The 18,904-nt window shown below is 36.0% G+C and overlaps 1 protein-coding gene across 1 annotated transcript; it reads left to right on the top strand.

Moving 5' to 3' along the window:
• The first annotated feature begins 109 nt into the window (after nucleotides 1-109).
• On the top strand, nucleotides 110-17,990 carry LOC137407261 (kinetochore protein NDC80 homolog). Its single transcript, XM_068093872.1, has 14 exons — nucleotides 110-229; nucleotides 3,938-3,967; nucleotides 4,056-4,088; nucleotides 4,285-4,314; nucleotides 5,420-5,589; nucleotides 6,560-6,686; nucleotides 6,793-6,932; nucleotides 7,380-7,535; nucleotides 8,919-9,108; nucleotides 9,300-9,469; nucleotides 10,777-10,893; nucleotides 12,199-12,387; nucleotides 14,279-14,371; nucleotides 17,462-17,990. Exons 1-14 carry the CDS (start codon nucleotides 202-204, stop codon nucleotides 17,705-17,707), a joined length of 1,719 nt encoding a protein of 572 aa, XP_067949973.1. The 5' UTR covers nucleotides 110-201; the 3' UTR covers nucleotides 17,708-17,990.
• The last annotated feature ends 914 nt before the right edge of the window (nucleotides 17,991-18,904 follow it).

Raw genomic sequence — 18,904 nt, 5'->3', positions numbered from 1 at the left:
TATATAAATATGCCACCAAATATTTTGTGTAGATAATTCAAGACTTTTCGTTTTAATTAGCTGACTATTAACGACGGTTCTCCGATGCTTCAGAGCAGGCCGACGACAGACTGTGCGGGAGAATTAAAGAGGCGAGACTAAGAGTCGGGAGTTAAAAAGTCGCAGATTTGAGTTTTATTTTAGGCCGATACGTAACTATAAATGTTTGGCTCAGCAGCTAAAAGATCAGGTAAAGTGTTTTAAACCGGGCATTTTTACAAACACGAAAATTGAGTTGTGTTTAACGTTTTTTTTTCAGTGGTCCAACCTGTTTGCGTAAATTACTCATATTTAGGTACGGTATTCTAATAATTGTTTGTGTATTATTTTTCATATAGCATATCAATGTGGTTTATCAGCTTTATGTATGAGTAGTTTAATTACTGTGAAATAACATTTTTATTTATATTAACTTGCGGTGTAAATTTGTAAATGGTCTGCATAGGCCTACTAGCAGTAACTGAAGAAAACTCGCAAGAGTGGGGTGGGGGCAACTCTTATTTTTATTTAGTGCGCTGTAACCAACGCTGCCGTCAATACAACCTGCTGAACCCAACAGGAGGGAGCTGAAACCAACTCACTTGTGCTCTGCTGAACCCAACAGAGTGCGCTGAACCCAACGCTGCCGACTGTACAACCTGCCGAAACCAACAGGAGGGAGCTGAACCCAACTCACTTGTGTTCTGCTGAAACCAACAGAGTGCGCTGAAACCAACGCTGCCAACGCTTACAACCTGCCGAACCCAACAGGAGGGAGCTGAAACCAACTCACTTGTGCTCTGCTGAACCCAACAGAGTGCGCTGAACCCAACGCTGCCGACTGTACAACCTGCCGAAACCAACAGGAGGGAGCTGAACCCAACTCACTTGTGCTCTGCTGTAACCAACAGAGTGCGCTGAAACCAACGCTGCCAACGCTTACAACCTGCCGAACCCAACAGGAGGGAGCTGAAACCAACTCACTTGTGCTCTGCTGAACCCAACAGAGTGCGCTGAACCCAACGCTGCCGACTGTACAACCTGCCGAAACCAACAGGAGGGAGCTGAACCCAACTCACTTGTGCTCTGCTGAAACCAACAGAGTGCGCTGAAACCAACGCTGCCAACGCTATAACCCGCTGAAACCAACAGGAGAGAACACAACTCTTGTAAGGATAATAATTATTTAATTATCCAAATTGATTGTAGTAACTTTGTGTGAGCTTGCTGTTAGTGACGATTATAAAAGATATTTCTCCAACAATAACGACTTTATTATAGTAATACTAATCAAGTGGCTATTTCAAGAGCCAAACACAAGCTGAACTGCCTAAAAATTAGTGGCAGTATTTATATTACATAAGCGATTGGCCTAGAGATTTACGGTTAGTTTTCAAACCGACCAATCATATCGTCTTGCTGACTGCTGACTTTCAAAAAATATTCACACTCGTAACAATAAAAAATTATTGTTAGACAACGAGTTATTGAAGCGTAACAATCTAAACACTAACAAAAAGCCCAGGAAATTCTACATATACTGGGTAGCAAACAGTAAGTGTAAAAAAACATTAAGACATATTTCGATAACGAAAAGGGCTAATTACAAAATCTTATCTCGAGAAACGTAGAACAAAAACGGAAACAATATTGTTTAAGTAATCTTAAACCACTAACAATTAATTATAACAGAAACTTAGAATATTTTGACATGTAACCATGAACATAGCAAATGTCTTTCAATGAGTGAACGATAGGAAATAAATTATAGAAGATTGTTCATTGCGTAAAAAGTTTAATCTATGGCGTCTGTTAGCTTTTCTAGGTCAACCAATATCCCAGAAGTCCCTTCTCCATATATATATTGGCTACGTCACCTTTTACCTTTGGATCAGTTCACCATGTTTCTCTGTGCGGAGTGCCCTAAGCATTTCGCCTCGCTCAGAGAGCTGCGACGACATGAGCGATGTCATATCAACAAGATTAAGTGTCCCTCCTGCGAGAGCGTCTTCGCCACCAGGGCGCTTCTAATACAGCATACCAACGAGATACACCGGTGATCTGTGGCCACACAGACATCGCCCACAAAGCCTCCATGTACCAGTAGGCCAAGGGAGAGGAGGGCGCCTTCTCCGAGACAGCTGCCAAGCGGGCACCGAAGGCCGGTGTGGCGTCCATGCCACTCGGTCAGGACATTGGCCACTCCGATACGTGAGGTTTCCTCTCGCATAGTCGCCAAGAACCCCCGAGATCCTCTCGGCCTTGATGACCTGGACGTTCTCGGCACCACCAACATTCAAATAGGATAATTCTCCTGAATTATTCCTCCCACGGCCCTTTTCAGGGCCATCAGTATTTTCATGGAGTTTATTTGTTTGAATATCTCGCTTGATTTTTAAGTTTACAACATACAAATACTTACATATAAATATACTTACTTATATATCGGGAACATCTGAAGGCTCAATGCTTGGACTAACATTATTCCTTCTATGCATAAACGACCTACCTAGTGATGTTAATTGTTGTGTTAGTTTTTATGATGACGACACATTAGTACATCTGTGAGTAAACTCTGCCAAAGATGCTACTAACTTCCAGTCAAACATAAATTATGTACATAACCAGACCTCCAAGTGGAAGATGCCTTTCAACAACTCGAAATGCCACGCAATTGCATTTAGTAGGAGGACTGTACTTCCACCTTACAGACAACGACACGTTCTTGGCATAGAAGGAGGAAACGAAATATCTAGGTGTCACCCAGGGTGACACCTAGATATTTCGTGACTATTAGATATTTATTATAGGGTGACTTACCCTACAATACGACCTCAGATTTGAGAAACATGTAACACAAAAGGCCTGTAAGGTCCTAGAAACATGAAACATGAAACATATGATGCTCCTAAACAGAGATTACTCATAGCATACACCAGCCTATGCAGACCAATTCTAGAATACGCTGACACGTTGTGTATTCTAGGATTTCTAGCGTATTTCTGGGATCTATCTTTAACGAGCATCGTAGGCCTATGTGATGTCGAGATGGTACAGAACAGTGCTATAAGATTCATATGCATACTTAAAAGAAGGGAAAGTGTAAGTGATGCACGAAATGAACTAGGCCTGCAAACGCTGCCAAAGTGACGGAAAAACCACAGGTTGAGTTTGCTGATTCATGTCACTGTTTCTCTTTCAGCCCATTTTAGTTATCACGAGTTTCACTCACAAATACATCTTTATATATAGTGCCTGAAACATCTTTTACTCATTATTTCCAGAATGTGTAATGTTGCCAGCAGTGGTTAACTAATAAAACTTAGCTTTGCTTAAAATGCATAGTGATTAACAATGCTAACGTGATTCTGTAAACTTGATTGCAGTACATTAGCAGTAGTTGAACTGTTGCAAATACCAATTTTTGAACTCTACTTGTTGTAGTAAAAAAGCATTCGCAGACATCTCTGGGGATCAATGCAGTTTTATAAAATTCTCATCTTTATAAGTGTAGTAATAAGTCACTTAGAAAACGGCCGTTGCAGGACACTAGTTTAGCCAACAGAAATGCTTATAGTGGAAATTAATCTTAGGCTACGTTTGATGGAAGTATAGAAGAGTGCATAGCAAAATCAAGCCTGCTCGTGGTTACCATCAGTAGAGGATTGAACTTTATTTCAGTAAAAAAGCTGTTAGCTTGACAATGTACATTGGGATCTTCACTTCAACCAAATTTAATGTTTCAATATTCATATAGTTTAGAACTCTGTTCCCCATTGTCTAAACTCATTTTCTAATGCTAAGGCATTCAGAATTGTCCGCGTTTTGTGTGGTTTTAGAACCAGGGTTAGACCCCTGTGAACTGCCATTCATCAAACCCTTATAAGACACATTAATATGATTCTATACATTGTTGTAGGGTCTGCTGATAGAGGCAATGTCCGTTCACGTAAGTATGTCTATCTGTAAACTTGTTCCACGAGTTCTGTAATAATCAGACATCACTCTCAGAACTAGTTTTTCAATTTTCGTTGTAGGTTCTATGGAAAGAGGGAGACAATCTCATGCTAGTAAGTTAACAATGCGTGTTCATTAGAATCGAATAAAGACATTGTAATGTTTAGTTGATATCTTATCTGCCAATATCAGTACTCACAACTGTTCTAGATTACTAAACACAAAAGAATGTGTGATATATAACAATCGTGATAATCCAATCCCCACAAACTATTGAGGATGTTTACAGATTAACTGATAACATTGTAGGGGCTTCGGAGACTGGCAGAGCACGAGCTGGTGAGTTCTATAGTGATTTTTACATAAAACATATTTACCGCTGTTAGAGGAAAGCTTATCAGAAAGCTCACATTAAACAGGAAATAGATGATAGTGACATCTAAAACTCTGATTTATTGCAGCAGTCTCAGTTAGGTTATAAAGGGTAGTTAAGGGTACTTTTAATGTTTGTATTTTTATGGAGCTAACAGGTTAACAAGAACATAGGGAACAGATTTTTGTTTATCTTTAGACAGAACAGTTTTTTGAATAATGCGTGCTATTATATTTTATTGTTCATATGGGTGTAAATTAAATCGAGCAGTTGTTTTTAACATATTTTTGATCTGTATATTTTAAACATATAAAGTTTTTGGAGTTATATAAATACTTGGCCCAAATTATGTTGTCTTGGCTTTGCACCATTACATACGGCCATAAGACATCTGCGATGGTCATTACATTAGTGTTGGCTATTATTCTACTACATACACATATTTTTTCTTATACTGTAATTGTCAAATCTTGGTGAAAATACGAGTTGATTTAATTCATTAACTTTTCTTAACCGTGTGTTCTTTAACATCTTTTGATATTCAACTGTATGGAATCTGGTTATGCATGTCAAACAAATACATAGTCTTGCATTTGTTATCAGTCTAGTTATGATTGGTTGAAACTGATGTTGAGTCGTGGTGACATCACCAGTTGCTCGGACTTGCTTCACCTCGCTAACTAAAACGATTTCAGTCAATTGTAATTGGCTTGTTGTTTGCACCAGTCGATGTACTGTTGATCATTTAGCGTCCTTGATCATTTAGCGTAAACGCAGCGTTCAACATCTCTGAAGTTGTTAGTAGGTTTTCAGTAATAAAAATCACTGTCATCTGCATAAAAATGTTGTGTGGCAGCAAGATTTGGTAGGTTGAATTTGGCAGCAAGGTAGCCAGCTTAGATTATTTTGAACTTTGCACTGCTGTAAAAAATGTATTTTTTATGCTTAGTGAATATTTGCGGTGGGAAGCTTGTTTTTTGTGGTACACACTTTTAATCTGTGTGTTACATTGTGTAACTTTTACTTTATTACTTTATGGTTACGATTTGAGAGAATATTTGCTTGTCATAGGTTCAACAGAGAGTGAAAGACCTGGTATAAGAACAGCAAGGTCAAGTGTTATAGATGTAGCTGTACAGAGAGCCCCTGACTTTAGGGGTGAGAAGAACAAAAACATACAGGAGCTCATTGGCTTCATAAAAGAATGGGAGATAGAGAATTCTGACTTGTACACAATGAAGGTAGGAAGTACATTCTCTCTTTAGAATACGTGTGAAACAGAAATAAAGTCGTACACTTGGGCATGCACGCACTTGAGCAGTTCAACAGATATGTGTATTTACTTTATTTATTTTTACTTTTATAGAAAAAGTGTTTTACTTTTATGTTGCCAACAGAAGAAATAAATTGGTAAAAGTTATTGCCGTGTGATGTCATAAACGCAAAACCAAAAAATGTTATACAAAGAAGGCTTAAAACTGCTAAACTTTGGTATACATCTTATCTCTGTTTGACAAAAGATAAAGAATTGGCAATACAATTAATTGTTCAGCGCATCTTTTGGTAAGTACAAAATAAAATCGTCATGTCTTGGATATCTTTGCACATGTCAATGACAAACACCAGTTGTTTTGTTTATCTCTATGTAGCTAACTGCCAACTGAGGTGAATTCATTTACTAATAATGTTTATGGAAATGTATCATCAGATCACTGTTATTTTAATCAGAAATGTTTCAAAACTCATTTGATCATTTAGCCTCAGTTCTTTGAATTTTTACTGCCAAGCATTCGAGTTTATTGCTTATCGCTGTTGGCCAATACGAGAAATGTTATACCCCTAATGCAGTAGCTCGAAAGTCAGCAAAATGTAACAATATTTAAGTCTAATAAATTTTACAATTTTACGGTACATACTCGTGAGCTATTGCATATTTGGCAAGTAAAATACATACTGTTGCGTTTCAACAGTTTGTCGCACATAGAGCGAGCTGATGAAGGCCAATTTATAATTGGCTTTGGCATGAATGGAGATGTGATTACTCTATGAACTTGTTTTTGTGTTATTAATTAATGTTTATTTAATTAATGTTTCCTGTGTTGTTAATTGTTGTGTTATTACTCTATGAATTTTATATAACTCTTGTGTCTTACCATATTTCTGTCAGTAAATGCCTTGCTGCATTGAAATCAATTCTATATTCTGTTGTAGACCCTGCAATGCCCGACTACCAAAGTGTTCTTGGGCATTGCCACATTTTTAATACAGCTACTCATGCCTGGACATCAGATAGCAGACAGGCATGAAGATGAGATACCATACATATTCAAAACGCTCGGTGGGTGGTTTTTTAATCTTGACAGTCGGAGACAACACCTATCCATGTTTTGTTCCTATCCATTCATTGGTCACCCGCCGATCCCATTAATATTATACACTTTTAGGCTACCCGTTCATCATTACTCGCTCGGCAGTTTTGTCTATTGCTCCTCATTCTTGGCCGCAGCTTTGTCATGCCTTGGTCTGGCTCACTCGGGGCATTGCAGAAGTCCTCAACACGCATATGGAACCTCCAGATTTCCTTGTACGTATTGAGCTTACTGTTGTTAGTACAGGTGTATCTTACTGTGTGAAATTGGATCTGAAAATTCAAACTTTTTTCACTACAAATCTGTTTCGTGGCTTCACTCCTCAGGTCTTTGTTTAAAACAAAGACCTGACAAGTGACACCGTGAAACAGATTTGTAATGAAAAAAATTTGACTGTTCAGATAAATTTTCATTCAAAAAAGAGTAAAAATATAGGCGACATTCGCTTCGCTCCTGAAATGGTTAAATTTAGGTTCTCAAAGTTCTGACCAGTTAGTCGAAAAATGAAAAGCAACTCTCTATTTAAACATCACCTCTAATAGAACGCCATCATAAGGAAAGGGTTAAAAATTACAGCAGTAGGATGCTCAAGTAGAGGTTTTATAGTAATTACTAATTAGATATCACTCATACAGCTATTGTTCACTGAACTTTACTCTCAGGAGTATGTGATTAATGTGATGGAAAAACCAGACCAAAGATATAGTCTGGAGCAGGAAATGAAGTCATCCATCTTAGGCAGTCACAGGATCACCCACCAGCAGCTTGAGGAGCACCTTGCTGCCACTTGCCGCAAGTGCGAGCAGCTCGAGAATGAAGTTAGTTTCACTTTCTGTTGCTCATCCTTGATCTTTCTTCTTTTCATTATTTTATCTATACTGAATTTATCCTTCCTTTATTACTTATGTGTGCTGGACTCGTCTTCTCCTGTAAAGTTATGATATCATGTTGTGGGTTGATTTAAAAAAAAATCCCACTCTTACATAATGATTACATAAGTTGCTACATGGTGCAGAGCTTCGTTAGGAACTCAGTAGCCTGCAGATAGTTGATGGCAAAGTTACCTCACGGCCTGTCGCTTTTATATTCTCCGTAACACCATTTCGGTTCTTTCTACGCCCGCAGAGAAAATTATGACAACTGTAAAATCAAAGCAAAATGACATTCACCTAAACATCATAACGTTTACAATAACTAAAAGGTTTAAACGAATGGACTTGATTCCTGTGTGTTCACAGGCCTTTACAGCTTTAGCATGCTTATACATACCCCAGGGCTGATACTCCCCCTCAAAAGGCCCATTAGGTTCGGCCCAAAATCACATTTTAGGGGGGGTTTTCAGACCATGGGGCACTGTCAGTGAATTTGCTACTTTAGGGGGGTTTCCACAACCAAGCCAGTAAAAGGACCCAAGCTCATTAAGGTTTTATTCAGCCAAAGTAATACCAATAAATTGCACCGAAATTCCAGTCTTCAATTTAATGCAGATTGCATTAAAATTTGCATGCTTGCTGACGGAAAAGGAAGGGAAAAGAGACAGTCGACACTGCATCATCTTAGCAACCCTTTAGCAATATACTCAGAATGAATGATATTTCTTTTATTGGTATTATTATGTTTTCTTTTGTAAATGAAATGATGATCTGATGGTTCATGTTTGGAATCAGTTTTATTAACCCTTTTGCAGGCATAGCAACATTTTTGTCATTTTGCGATACTGATGCTAGTAAACAGAGCGACTATGATGTCACCACACGAACGGTTTTTATAAATTGGTTTATGGTTATCTAATTGCCTTTTTTGTTTAATTTTTTTACCAATAATAAACTACAATATATTGATCTATGTTAGCAACAAAAAATAAGCCGTTTTCAGAAAAAAAAAAAACGATCGTTTTTGCAATACTAAACCAACAAAAAATCCGAAATGAAAACGTAATTAAATAAAATTGGGAATTTTGTTTGTAGCTTGTTTCTGATTTATTAATACATGAATCATATTAGATGTTTAGCGGAGCCCGGAACCTGGGCGCCCTCTAGGGAACTCCCAGTGTTTAGGGGGTGTATTTCAAATTGACCAACCAGGTGATTGGGGGTACAATATCCAAGTCCGGGCCTATCCAGGTGGGTGTTTCTTTTAGAGTATCAGCCCTGGGATACATACATACTCACACAAAGGATTTTCTGTTTGCCTTTGTACAGGTTGGTAATGCTGATGAGCTGCTGGTTGGAATCACAGAACAAGAGAAGAATGCTAAGGTTATGGCTGAGTATATGGAGGCAACAAGCAAATGGATGGAACCCAAACTGGAAATGGTTGAGAAACTAGGGCTAACTATACAGAGTCATACAGCAATGCTTGCAGAGAATAAAGCTACCAGAGAGAAATTAGGTAAGTTATGGTGGTTACACGTCTGCATTAGGGTCCGATTCCTTGCTGATTCCTAGAGACCCACATAGTGATTGGCTTACTATTCTTATTTTGGTGGTACGAATGACAGAAAAGACTGAGTAAGGGTGACCTGTAAAATGGCATGCTACCAACTATTGACTCTTAAGTCATAAACTTCCTGGTTTTGGTAGAGTCGGAGAATAATCAGAGGCTAGCAGAGCTCACGCCAGAGGAGAGGTCGAGTATGCAGGTGCAGCAGAGGAACTTGCTGGAGAAGAAAAAGAGTCTCGTTGTTTCTATTGAAGAAAAGGACCAGGAGTGCTGTGTACTACAGATTAGATCTTCCAAGGAAATGAAAGAGGTGTGTCTGTGTTTGATTTTGCAGATGTTATAGTCGTCTAACGTGCGATCAAGCCTCGGCAATCCAAGTTAATTCACTGCAAGATTCTCTTTGTATGTCAAAATTGTTGTATTTTGGAGTGCCTATTAATATACGAGTACATTGTTTTATTAACTTTGCTCAAAAGATCAAAAGTTTAACGATAAATACATTAGATGATTATATGTATCATTGAATAAAATTCATCATATAAAAGTATTTAAAAAAGTTAAACTGTATGAGTAGTAATCAATAAAAAAAGCCTTACATTGAAGATAGGTGAAAGTATGGGTTGTCTTCTCGATGCAGAAGACAAACAATGTTATAGCTATACCATTATTCTAACATGGGTTGTGTGTAAATAACTTATTTATATTTTTTATATTTATATAGCATATTCTTTCCAGTCTATTTTTGAATGTAAGATCCAGATTCTGTATTTGTGCGTTTCGATTTTTTATATGTCATCTTTCTCAAAATAGCTGGTAGAAAACCGGATTTTCCATTGTTTTTGCGTTAATCTCTAGAAGAGTATTGCCTTGTTATTTTTTCACTTTTATCAACTCTGTTGTTACGATTCAGAACTTTGAAATTATAAAAGGTACGAAGAACTGTATACCGCTATTTGAACACTGTAGAGCCAAACAGTAATAAGAACTGTATTATTGCTGTATTATTACTAAATCAGTACTATGTACATATGTACTGATTTACAAATTTGCTGTTTCAGAACAATGTGAAAGTTCTATGTTAGAAATTTTTTCAATTATTGAACCAAATATTTACTCAAATTTTACATCGTTAGTCCAAAGTGTCATATCTTAGGTGCATCGTTAGTTAAGTTTGACTACCACAAAGTTATAGCATCTGCATGCCACTTGTTCTTTAACTTCCTTTAAGGTTTTGTAACTATACATATTTGTAAGATGTTAGGTATATTAATAAGTACAGTAGACGCCCCTACAATGTAAATAATCCGTTCCAGGAACATTTACATTATAGAGATTTTATGCTAAACGAACAGTAAAATATGTGTAAATTACCTAAAACTTTGTAAGATCTTGCCAAACTCACCTCTTTGGCACATCAAATGGAAAAAAATTGAACTTAACATGTGATGTTAAGCCTAGCATGTGTGTGACATGCAATGATTCACATGTGCATTTTTACGCGATCAGACCCTTTTATTTGGTAGTAGTATTTTACCAGAGGGATCGTGGCCGGTCAGAGAGGCCGACTGATTGATAGTTATAAAATGTACATAAGTCGTATTCATGTGTTTTCTGTAGTTAGAGGAGCTGGTGAAGAGCTTCAATGACATGGCGAGCAAGCACATGGACATGTCTGTTGCTGATGACCTCCGTCTCACTCATGATATTGAGTCCAAAGTTAGCAGCATCGTGGAGGTAGGTGTGTGGGTGTGTGTAAAGAGCCTCGTCTGTTTTGTAAAAGGTTGCTTCCTGTCAGCATAATTTGATCACTCTTTTCCGTCTACCTGGTATAAACATCCACACGAGTTTTATTTTGTGCATTTTTATTGTGATATTCAAGTTAGCACGAGCGAATCTAAACACACTGGAGAGTTTTTTGAGCAACTTCAAGGGGGATATAGTTCAGATATGTGTGAGTGAGTGTTGCTCACTCCACTCGCTCTACTCTCAGCAAACGAACATTGGCATGAAACTGGCCAAGTGTTTAGTTCAATGATTGACTAATCTATGGAGAAACCTAATTCATTGAAAAACTAATTCATGAAAACATTAATCAGCTGCACTTCAACTATAGAACTATTTATAGTGAACGACTTATCAAAATAAAAGAGAAACTGGTTTTATACAATCTAACCAATTCTGACTACAAAAGTGCTTCTTTAAAATTTACCAACTGGACATAGTTTGTTGAAACACTCAAGCTAGGCAATAGAGAATTGCTACGGTTTGCTCCTCTGCAAATCTGTAGAGGAGCAAATTGTAGGAGGAGCAAACATTGATAAGAGCATCACTCATTATCAATGTTTTGCTGCTTAATTTTGTCAGCTTTTATTTAATTTAAAAACAACTAGCAGAAAAAAATTCTTGTTTACTAACTTGCGAGTCAGGCATGTCTATCTAGACTGATGACTAGTTAACAGGAGGGGAGTCAATCCATCTCGTTGACCATTCGCCTCAAATGAATGTTTTCTCATCATGTCAAGAGCACTCACTCCGTACAAAAACTTGCTAGTGTGCCTATACTCTATGTCTTTAGGCAACTGTGCTGGCTGAGAATTGATATATCTATCAACTATAGCTCTCAGAAATGTCAAATGGTACAACGTCAAGTAATTTTACTAGCCTTAGATCAAACCTCGAGTGTTAAAGCGCATAAGTTACATAATTTTTTTATTATATATTTCAATACATCAGAGTCTCGGCTTTCAAATGAGCCATTGTTTTTTTTATAGCAGGACATACTTTTGACACCCTGTTTTTCGTAGTTCTATTATTCTTTGTGTATTGAATATAGGCTCATTCAAAAGCCAAGATTCTGATGTATTGAACTATATAATAAAAAAATTATATAATTTATGTGCTTCAAGTATATTTTTAGTTGATTTGTTTTCACACTTTCAGGTTTACATATGTTCATTGCCTGAGGTTTATGTTCCTAGTCGTGGCTCTATGTTTTTAGTCTTGGAGTTTCTGTTTACAATCATAGATTTATGTTTCTAGCCTTACCTGGCAAAAACATACGAAGATCTATTGAATTATAAACCGCTGCAAGAACTACAAGATACGAAACAAAAACTGAGCTCCAACCTGAAGATAAGTAAGGCGGAGCTGGATCAGGCTCGCCAGAAATTGTACGAACAGCAGGAAAGGGACAGAGCCTCTCTCCAGAGTCTCACCAACCGCCATCAGGTATGCTCCTTGTTATATAGTTAAGGTATGATGTAAGGGTCTCAATGACCATCACCCGGTCCTCTCCAAGGGTTTTGCCATACCATAATTTCTCAGTTATACACAATCTTCGCATTTATATGTTCATATTCTGTTAGTTTAATTGCAGTATTTTTTGCAATCTTTTACAAAAGACAACCATTGCGTCAATTCAAATCGCTACATGTAGACACGTAGCAGTTCGAGGCTTGCTTATTATTTTCTGTGAACCGGACAGCTAATAGCAGGTACATTTGTCGGGGGAGCCATTTATTCCAGACTATTTGCCTCAGAGAAAGATTTCTGATGTACTGTTGACAGCAGAATATTTGTCAACTCAACTTGTTTTTGTTTTCATATTCTTTCAACATAAGTAAGGGTACAAGAAAAAGTAAGGGAACGTTTAAAACAAACCGTTGTGTTTCTTTTAATAGATTTAATGCTAGTAACGGTATAACTGTGAAACTGATTCTCTGGAACTGGCAGCTAAACTTCTTGAAGGATGAAAAATAAACCAATACCAATCTTTGTTGATGAAGAGCCAATTGGGCAAAAAGTATCGTGACCGCGATGCTTGGCTGAGAAAAGTCATGAATGATGTTGGTAACGGGTCAACAATTAGTTATTTGCTAAGTTGTACAGTTTCTTATTGTACATATTTCTTATTGTTACATATATTTTGTTTCACTACTGTTGGTTTACTCTTATTTATTAAAATAAACACCTTACTGCTTTCATAATTAAACTTTCTGTCTTTAACGTTTTCCTTGATCTGTTACCTTGAAGGAATGAGAACAATAATGGCAATTATTCTGTAGGACATTGTGCCACGACAACTTTTTCTCGTAGAGATTTATCTCTGACAAGTGGCCTTAAACCACAATTACTAACAGTATTATTGCCAAGTACCTTTCGTTAAATAACTAGCTGTGCAACCCCGGCATTGCCTGGGTAATCAAAAATGTCTTTGGACAAAAAATTGATTTGTATTTAACATATAACAACATTTACCATTCTAACTTTCAAACTACATATCATGAGAAAAGTGTTTTGTGTAATTGAAATGAATTAAGAGAGAAAATAAAAACAATTGTAAAGGTTTTCAAACTTTGTCAAACAACTTTTAAACTCATATTTTCTCATATCATGAGAAAAATGTTTCGTGCAAGTCAAATAAATTAAAAAAATAAAACGATTAGAAAAATGTTTAGACGTAAATGTGAAATAGTTAGCAAGTAATAGTTGAATTAAGTCAGTTTTGCTACAATTACAATAAAATATGACTCAGTAATTCGGTAATGATACAATTAATACAAACTGAGAAAACAAAATAAAAATCCTGAATATGTAGAATTAATAATTACAATTTTTGCATAGACATGTGTGTGTATAAAAATGGTTGCTGTTTCACCAGAAGCTATCCATCAATACTTTGAATACGGAGACACTCCTACTCTACGGAGAAGTTTTCCACGGAGACAATGTAATTATCCGCGCGAGAAGAATTGAAAATGACCTGAGATATAGTAATTAAACCTTACGAAAAATATTTCTTAACAGGGGCGTCATAACGCGTGGCCTAATCAGCGTGCGCTAGAAGCTAATAATAGTTATAGCCGGAATGACAGGCAGACTTTGGGAAATATATACATGTATATATAGAGGCAAACAAAAGCCGTCACAGTGTTTCTATTGTGGGAGTTGTCTGCTTATGTGTACGATCGATTATGATTAATGTCTATATTAATTAATTGACAAATTAATTATATACATGTAGATGCAAACAAACGCAGTCACAGCGTCTCTTTTATGGGAGTTGTCTGCTTATGTGCACAGTCGATTATGATTAATGTCTATATTAATTAATTGACAGGTCACACAGGAAAAGTACCGGAAATTGCTCGAAGAACTAAAGAAACTCAGCAAAGAGAAGGAATGCTCGGAGGCAGGACTGCAGATGCTCAAGGTAAGAGGGCAACTGCCTTCAAACAACGTTTGAGTATAACTATGTTTACATAGGTGTCAAACTTTTTTCGCCCAATCTTTCTCGATACCTTAAGATATACCAGTTTGTGAGCTCTGAGATTGTCTGCTGATAAACTTGTATTACGAAAGGTTACCAGTAGGTTTGTCAACATAGAGATCTGTTAGTTTTTTTATATTTACTCACAATTCACTATAATCTTTACTTTATTTATGGTATATTTTTTGGGGAAATGACAATCAGTTTGAACAAATAATCATCTCAACATCCAACTGGAATTACGCTATATATCATTCACAGTTTCTCAAAACGCTGTAGCTTGTGCATCAATACCTGTTTGTGCAGTTCTCTTTATTTGGTTCGGTATTTCAAAAAGACTATTTGGTTGGTAGTAGCGGTGAACGTTCTTTCTTTAATTGAATTCTTTAGACATAAAAAAGAAACTTCTAGAAAAACATGTACAAACATCTTTGTTTGTCAAGCTATGACTGACCGTAAGTTCGAGCTCATAAATTTTACCAGTTATATTTTAAATAGGGAGACAGTCTCCCAAAACTGTTGTAAGGCAGCAGTTTTATTGATCTGCATAAAATAAAGCTGTCAGTGAATCATCTCCAAAGCTATAATTTTACTTTTTTTAGAAATTTCTGATAGTTTTAATAATTTTTATAAAAATGTGCAGCAGTAATGTCTATCATAAAATGCTTGATTTTATTTTATTTATTTCTACCTCTCTTGTTTATTCGTACTTTCTCTGTATTACTACCTACCTCTCTTGTTTATTCGTACTTTCTCTGTATTACTACCTACCTCTCTTGTTTATTTGTACTTTCTCTGTATTACTACCTACCTCTCTTGTTTATTCGTACTTTCTCTGTATTACTACCTACCTCTTTTGTTTATTCGTACTTTCTCTGTATTACTACCTACCTCTCTTGTTTATTCGTACTTTCTCTGTATTACTACCTACCTTGGAACAGATTGGCTTTGTGTAGGTTGGTCTGCATTTCTACCTGTTGTATTTCTATTTTCACCTTCCCTGTCTCTACTTCAACATGAGGTCCTTATTACTATCTGTCTGGTCTCTATCACTACTTGCATTGCTTCTATACATTTCTACATATATTTCTACCTACTACCTATATACCTACTACCTATATATCTACTACCTATATATCTACTACCTATATACCACCTACCTATATACCTACTACCTATATACCTATGACCTATATACCTACTACCTATATATCTATTACCTATATACCTACTACCTATATATCTGCTACCTGTATATCTACTACCTATATACCTACTACCTACATATCTACTGCCTATATACCTACTACCTATATATCTACAACCTATATACCTACTACCTACATATCTACTACCTATATACCTACTACCTACATATATATCTACTACCTATATATCTACTACCTACTGTATATGTCTACTACCTACTGTATATATCTACTACCTATATACCTACTACCTATATACCTACTACCTATATCCGTACTACCTATATATCTACTACCTATATATCTACTACCTATATACCTACTACCTATGTATCTACAACCTATATACCTACTACCTATATACCTACTACCTATATATCTACTACCTATATACCTACTACCTATATATCTACTACCTATATACCTACTACCTACATATCTACTACCTACATACCTACTACCTACTGTATATACCTACTACCTACTGTATATATCTACTACCTACTGTATATATCTACTACCTACTGTATATATCTACTACCTACTGTATATATCTACTACCTACTGTATATATCTACTACCTACTGTATATATCTACTACCTATATACCTACTACCTATATACCTACTACCTATATACCTACTACCTAGTTTCTCTTAGATTTCACTCATGTTGGCAGCTCTGTACTCTCTACCTACCTTTCTATTACTTTATATACACTACCTATTCTCCTATTTCATTGTACACATTGCATGCTTTATTATCGTAAACACATTTAAATTCCTCCATTATCTTGTTCATATTAGTTGATTACCTTGTTCATATTAGTTGATTACCTTGTGCATACAGTGGACACCCACCATACCACATTACATTGTTTTGGTGTTGACATCGTAAGGCGAAAATGTCGTATGGAGGGGTGTAGAAACCTATAGTAATTATCTAATGCAAACCCCCGGTAAAATCATCAAAAATCTTATATACGTACTGTACATATTAAAAATTAGTAACAAAATGGTATATCAACCTTAACTATAGTTACCCACAGTAACTTTAGTGTATTTAATGGTTATGATCTGCTTATGATTATGGTTCTTACTTTTTCCTTTAACGTCATTATCAATCTTATGATCCATGGCTAACGAATTATATATACATGTAGCTATATAGTTATATACGCATGATAATTAAAATTTATAGCAAATATTATATGTAATATTGAACGCTAAAATGCACAATAAATTTGATGTTTTATATTAATATTGATATATATAGTTATATACGTGTATAATGAATTAAAATTTATAGCAAATATTATATTAAACGCTCAAATGCACAATAAATTTGATGTTTTATATTAATATTGATATATATAGTTATATACGTGTATAATGAATTAAAATTTATAGCAAATATTATATTAAACGCTAAAATGCACAATAAGTTTTCACATTCACCTACTTTTCACTAACTTTTGTTTCACTCAAGCATTATCAAGCATTATCAAGCATTTACGAAACACGAAGGATGTTAAACTGAGAGAGCAAGCATCATATCTCTTCGGTCGTTGTGGGAGGGATTTCGGTGAACAGCATATTGGCACCTGCATTATTCCAACGTATTCAGCACATCGGCCGCCAAATTTGAATTTAAAGAGACATTTTGGTGGATGCCATATGGCAAAAAAAAGTCGAATGGAGGGGACAAAAAAACATTGTGTTCTGCATCGTAAGGCGAAAAACTGTAAAACAGGGATGCTCTGTATTGTATTATCATTTACACGTTCCCATGTTTCCATTACCTTGTGTATTTCACTTGTTTTCAGGAAAATATTGTCGCTGCACGTCAACAACTCAATCAGCTTAAAGAGAAGAATGAAGCGGAGGAAGAGGAAAGGGTGGCAGCACTAAAGTCAGCCTATGCTCAGTATGAGGAAGAAAAGTTGGCATATCAGTTGCAGCTGGATAAACAAATTTTGGAGTTGCAAGATTGTAAAAGAAAGTTACGTATTTTAAAAGCTAAATGTATATCGTGTGATCTGAAAATGAAACAGCATTCATTAGATGGCTGAGTAGTCGTACTCGTGAACATATCTATATAACATGTGAGCAGATATTTTATGTTACTGGAAGTCGGAGAGAAATTGTAAAGCTGGGAAATATGTTAACTGTTTAAAGAAGAATTCCTATAATTCAGGTGAATAATATAAATAGTAATCCATTTTTATATTTCAGTCATATCATACTAAAATATTCTAATGACAGCATATTATTTGTTCATTGAAGGATAAAACTTCTTTGTAAACCAACATTTTTGTTTAAGGCCAAAATAAACTGGCTTTTGCAGCTGTCAATTCTAAACCACCAGACTTGTCTATTTGTTCATGTGAAGATCAGCATTCCTCCAAGCGGAGTCTTGCTGTTTTTAGCGTTTGTTCATGGAACCTGTTTATAGACATGGAACTTGTTTCTAGACTTGGAACTTGTTTATAGACATGAAACTTGTTTATAGACATGAAACTTATTTATAGACATGAAACCTGTTTATAGACATGGAACCTGTTTATAGACATGGAACCTTTTTATAGACATGGAACTTGTTTATAGACATGAAACTTGTTTCTAGACATGAAACTTGTTTCTAGACATGAAACTTGTTTATAGACTTTTAACTTGTTTATAGACATGGAACCTGTTTGTAGACATGGAAATTGATTATAGACATGGAACTTGTTTCTAGACATGAAACTTGTTTATAGACATGGAACTTGTTTATAGATATGGAACCTGTTTATAGACATGGAACCTGTTTAAAGACATGGAACTTGTTTATAGACATGGAACTTGTTTCTAAACATGAAACGTATTATTAATTAGTATCACCAATTGGTTGTGTAGTGTACAGTACGCCTGTCTGGGGAACTAGAGGCTCCGAGTTCAAATTCAATGCGAGGCGGATTTTTTATTGCTACAACTTTATCGCTATAATTGGACATCCGGACGACAAACACTAAGCATATATATAGATTCACTTGTGAGATTTACTCGTGTTAGCTACAAAGCCACAACAGGTTATGTGTATAGATGCATACATACACCACCCGTGCAAAAAGAAGTTAGCCCTTTTTCAATCAAATTTTTTTCTCTATTAACCCCTTCCCTGAAAGTTTCAGAGTTAATATGATGACTAGCTGTACCACCTGGCGTTGTCCGGGTAATACAAAAGTCTTTGGACAAAAAATAGATTTGTATTTAATATATAACAACTT

Source organism: Watersipora subatra, chromosome 1 (assembly GCF_963576615.1).
Source record: "Watersipora subatra chromosome 1, tzWatSuba1.1, whole genome shotgun sequence".
Taxonomy (NCBI): Eukaryota; Metazoa; Bryozoa; class Gymnolaemata; order Cheilostomatida; family Watersiporidae; genus Watersipora; species Watersipora subatra.
Note: the sequence above shows the minus strand (reverse complement) of the source record. Positions and strands in the feature narration are given on the sequence as shown.

Excerpts from the sequence above, each read along its gene's own strand:
- LOC137407261 (XM_068093872.1), top strand. The coding sequence starts at position 202 with ATGTTTGGCTCAGCAGCTAAAAGATCAG. Across the intron at positions 6,687-6,792 it reads ATACATATTCAAAACGCTCG|GCTACCCGTTCATCATTACT; the intron begins GTGGGTGGTTTT and ends ATACACTTTTAG. Across the intron at positions 14,372-17,461 it reads CAGGACTGCAGATGCTCAAG|GAAAATATTGTCGCTGCACG; the intron begins GTAAGAGGGCAA and ends ACTTGTTTTCAG.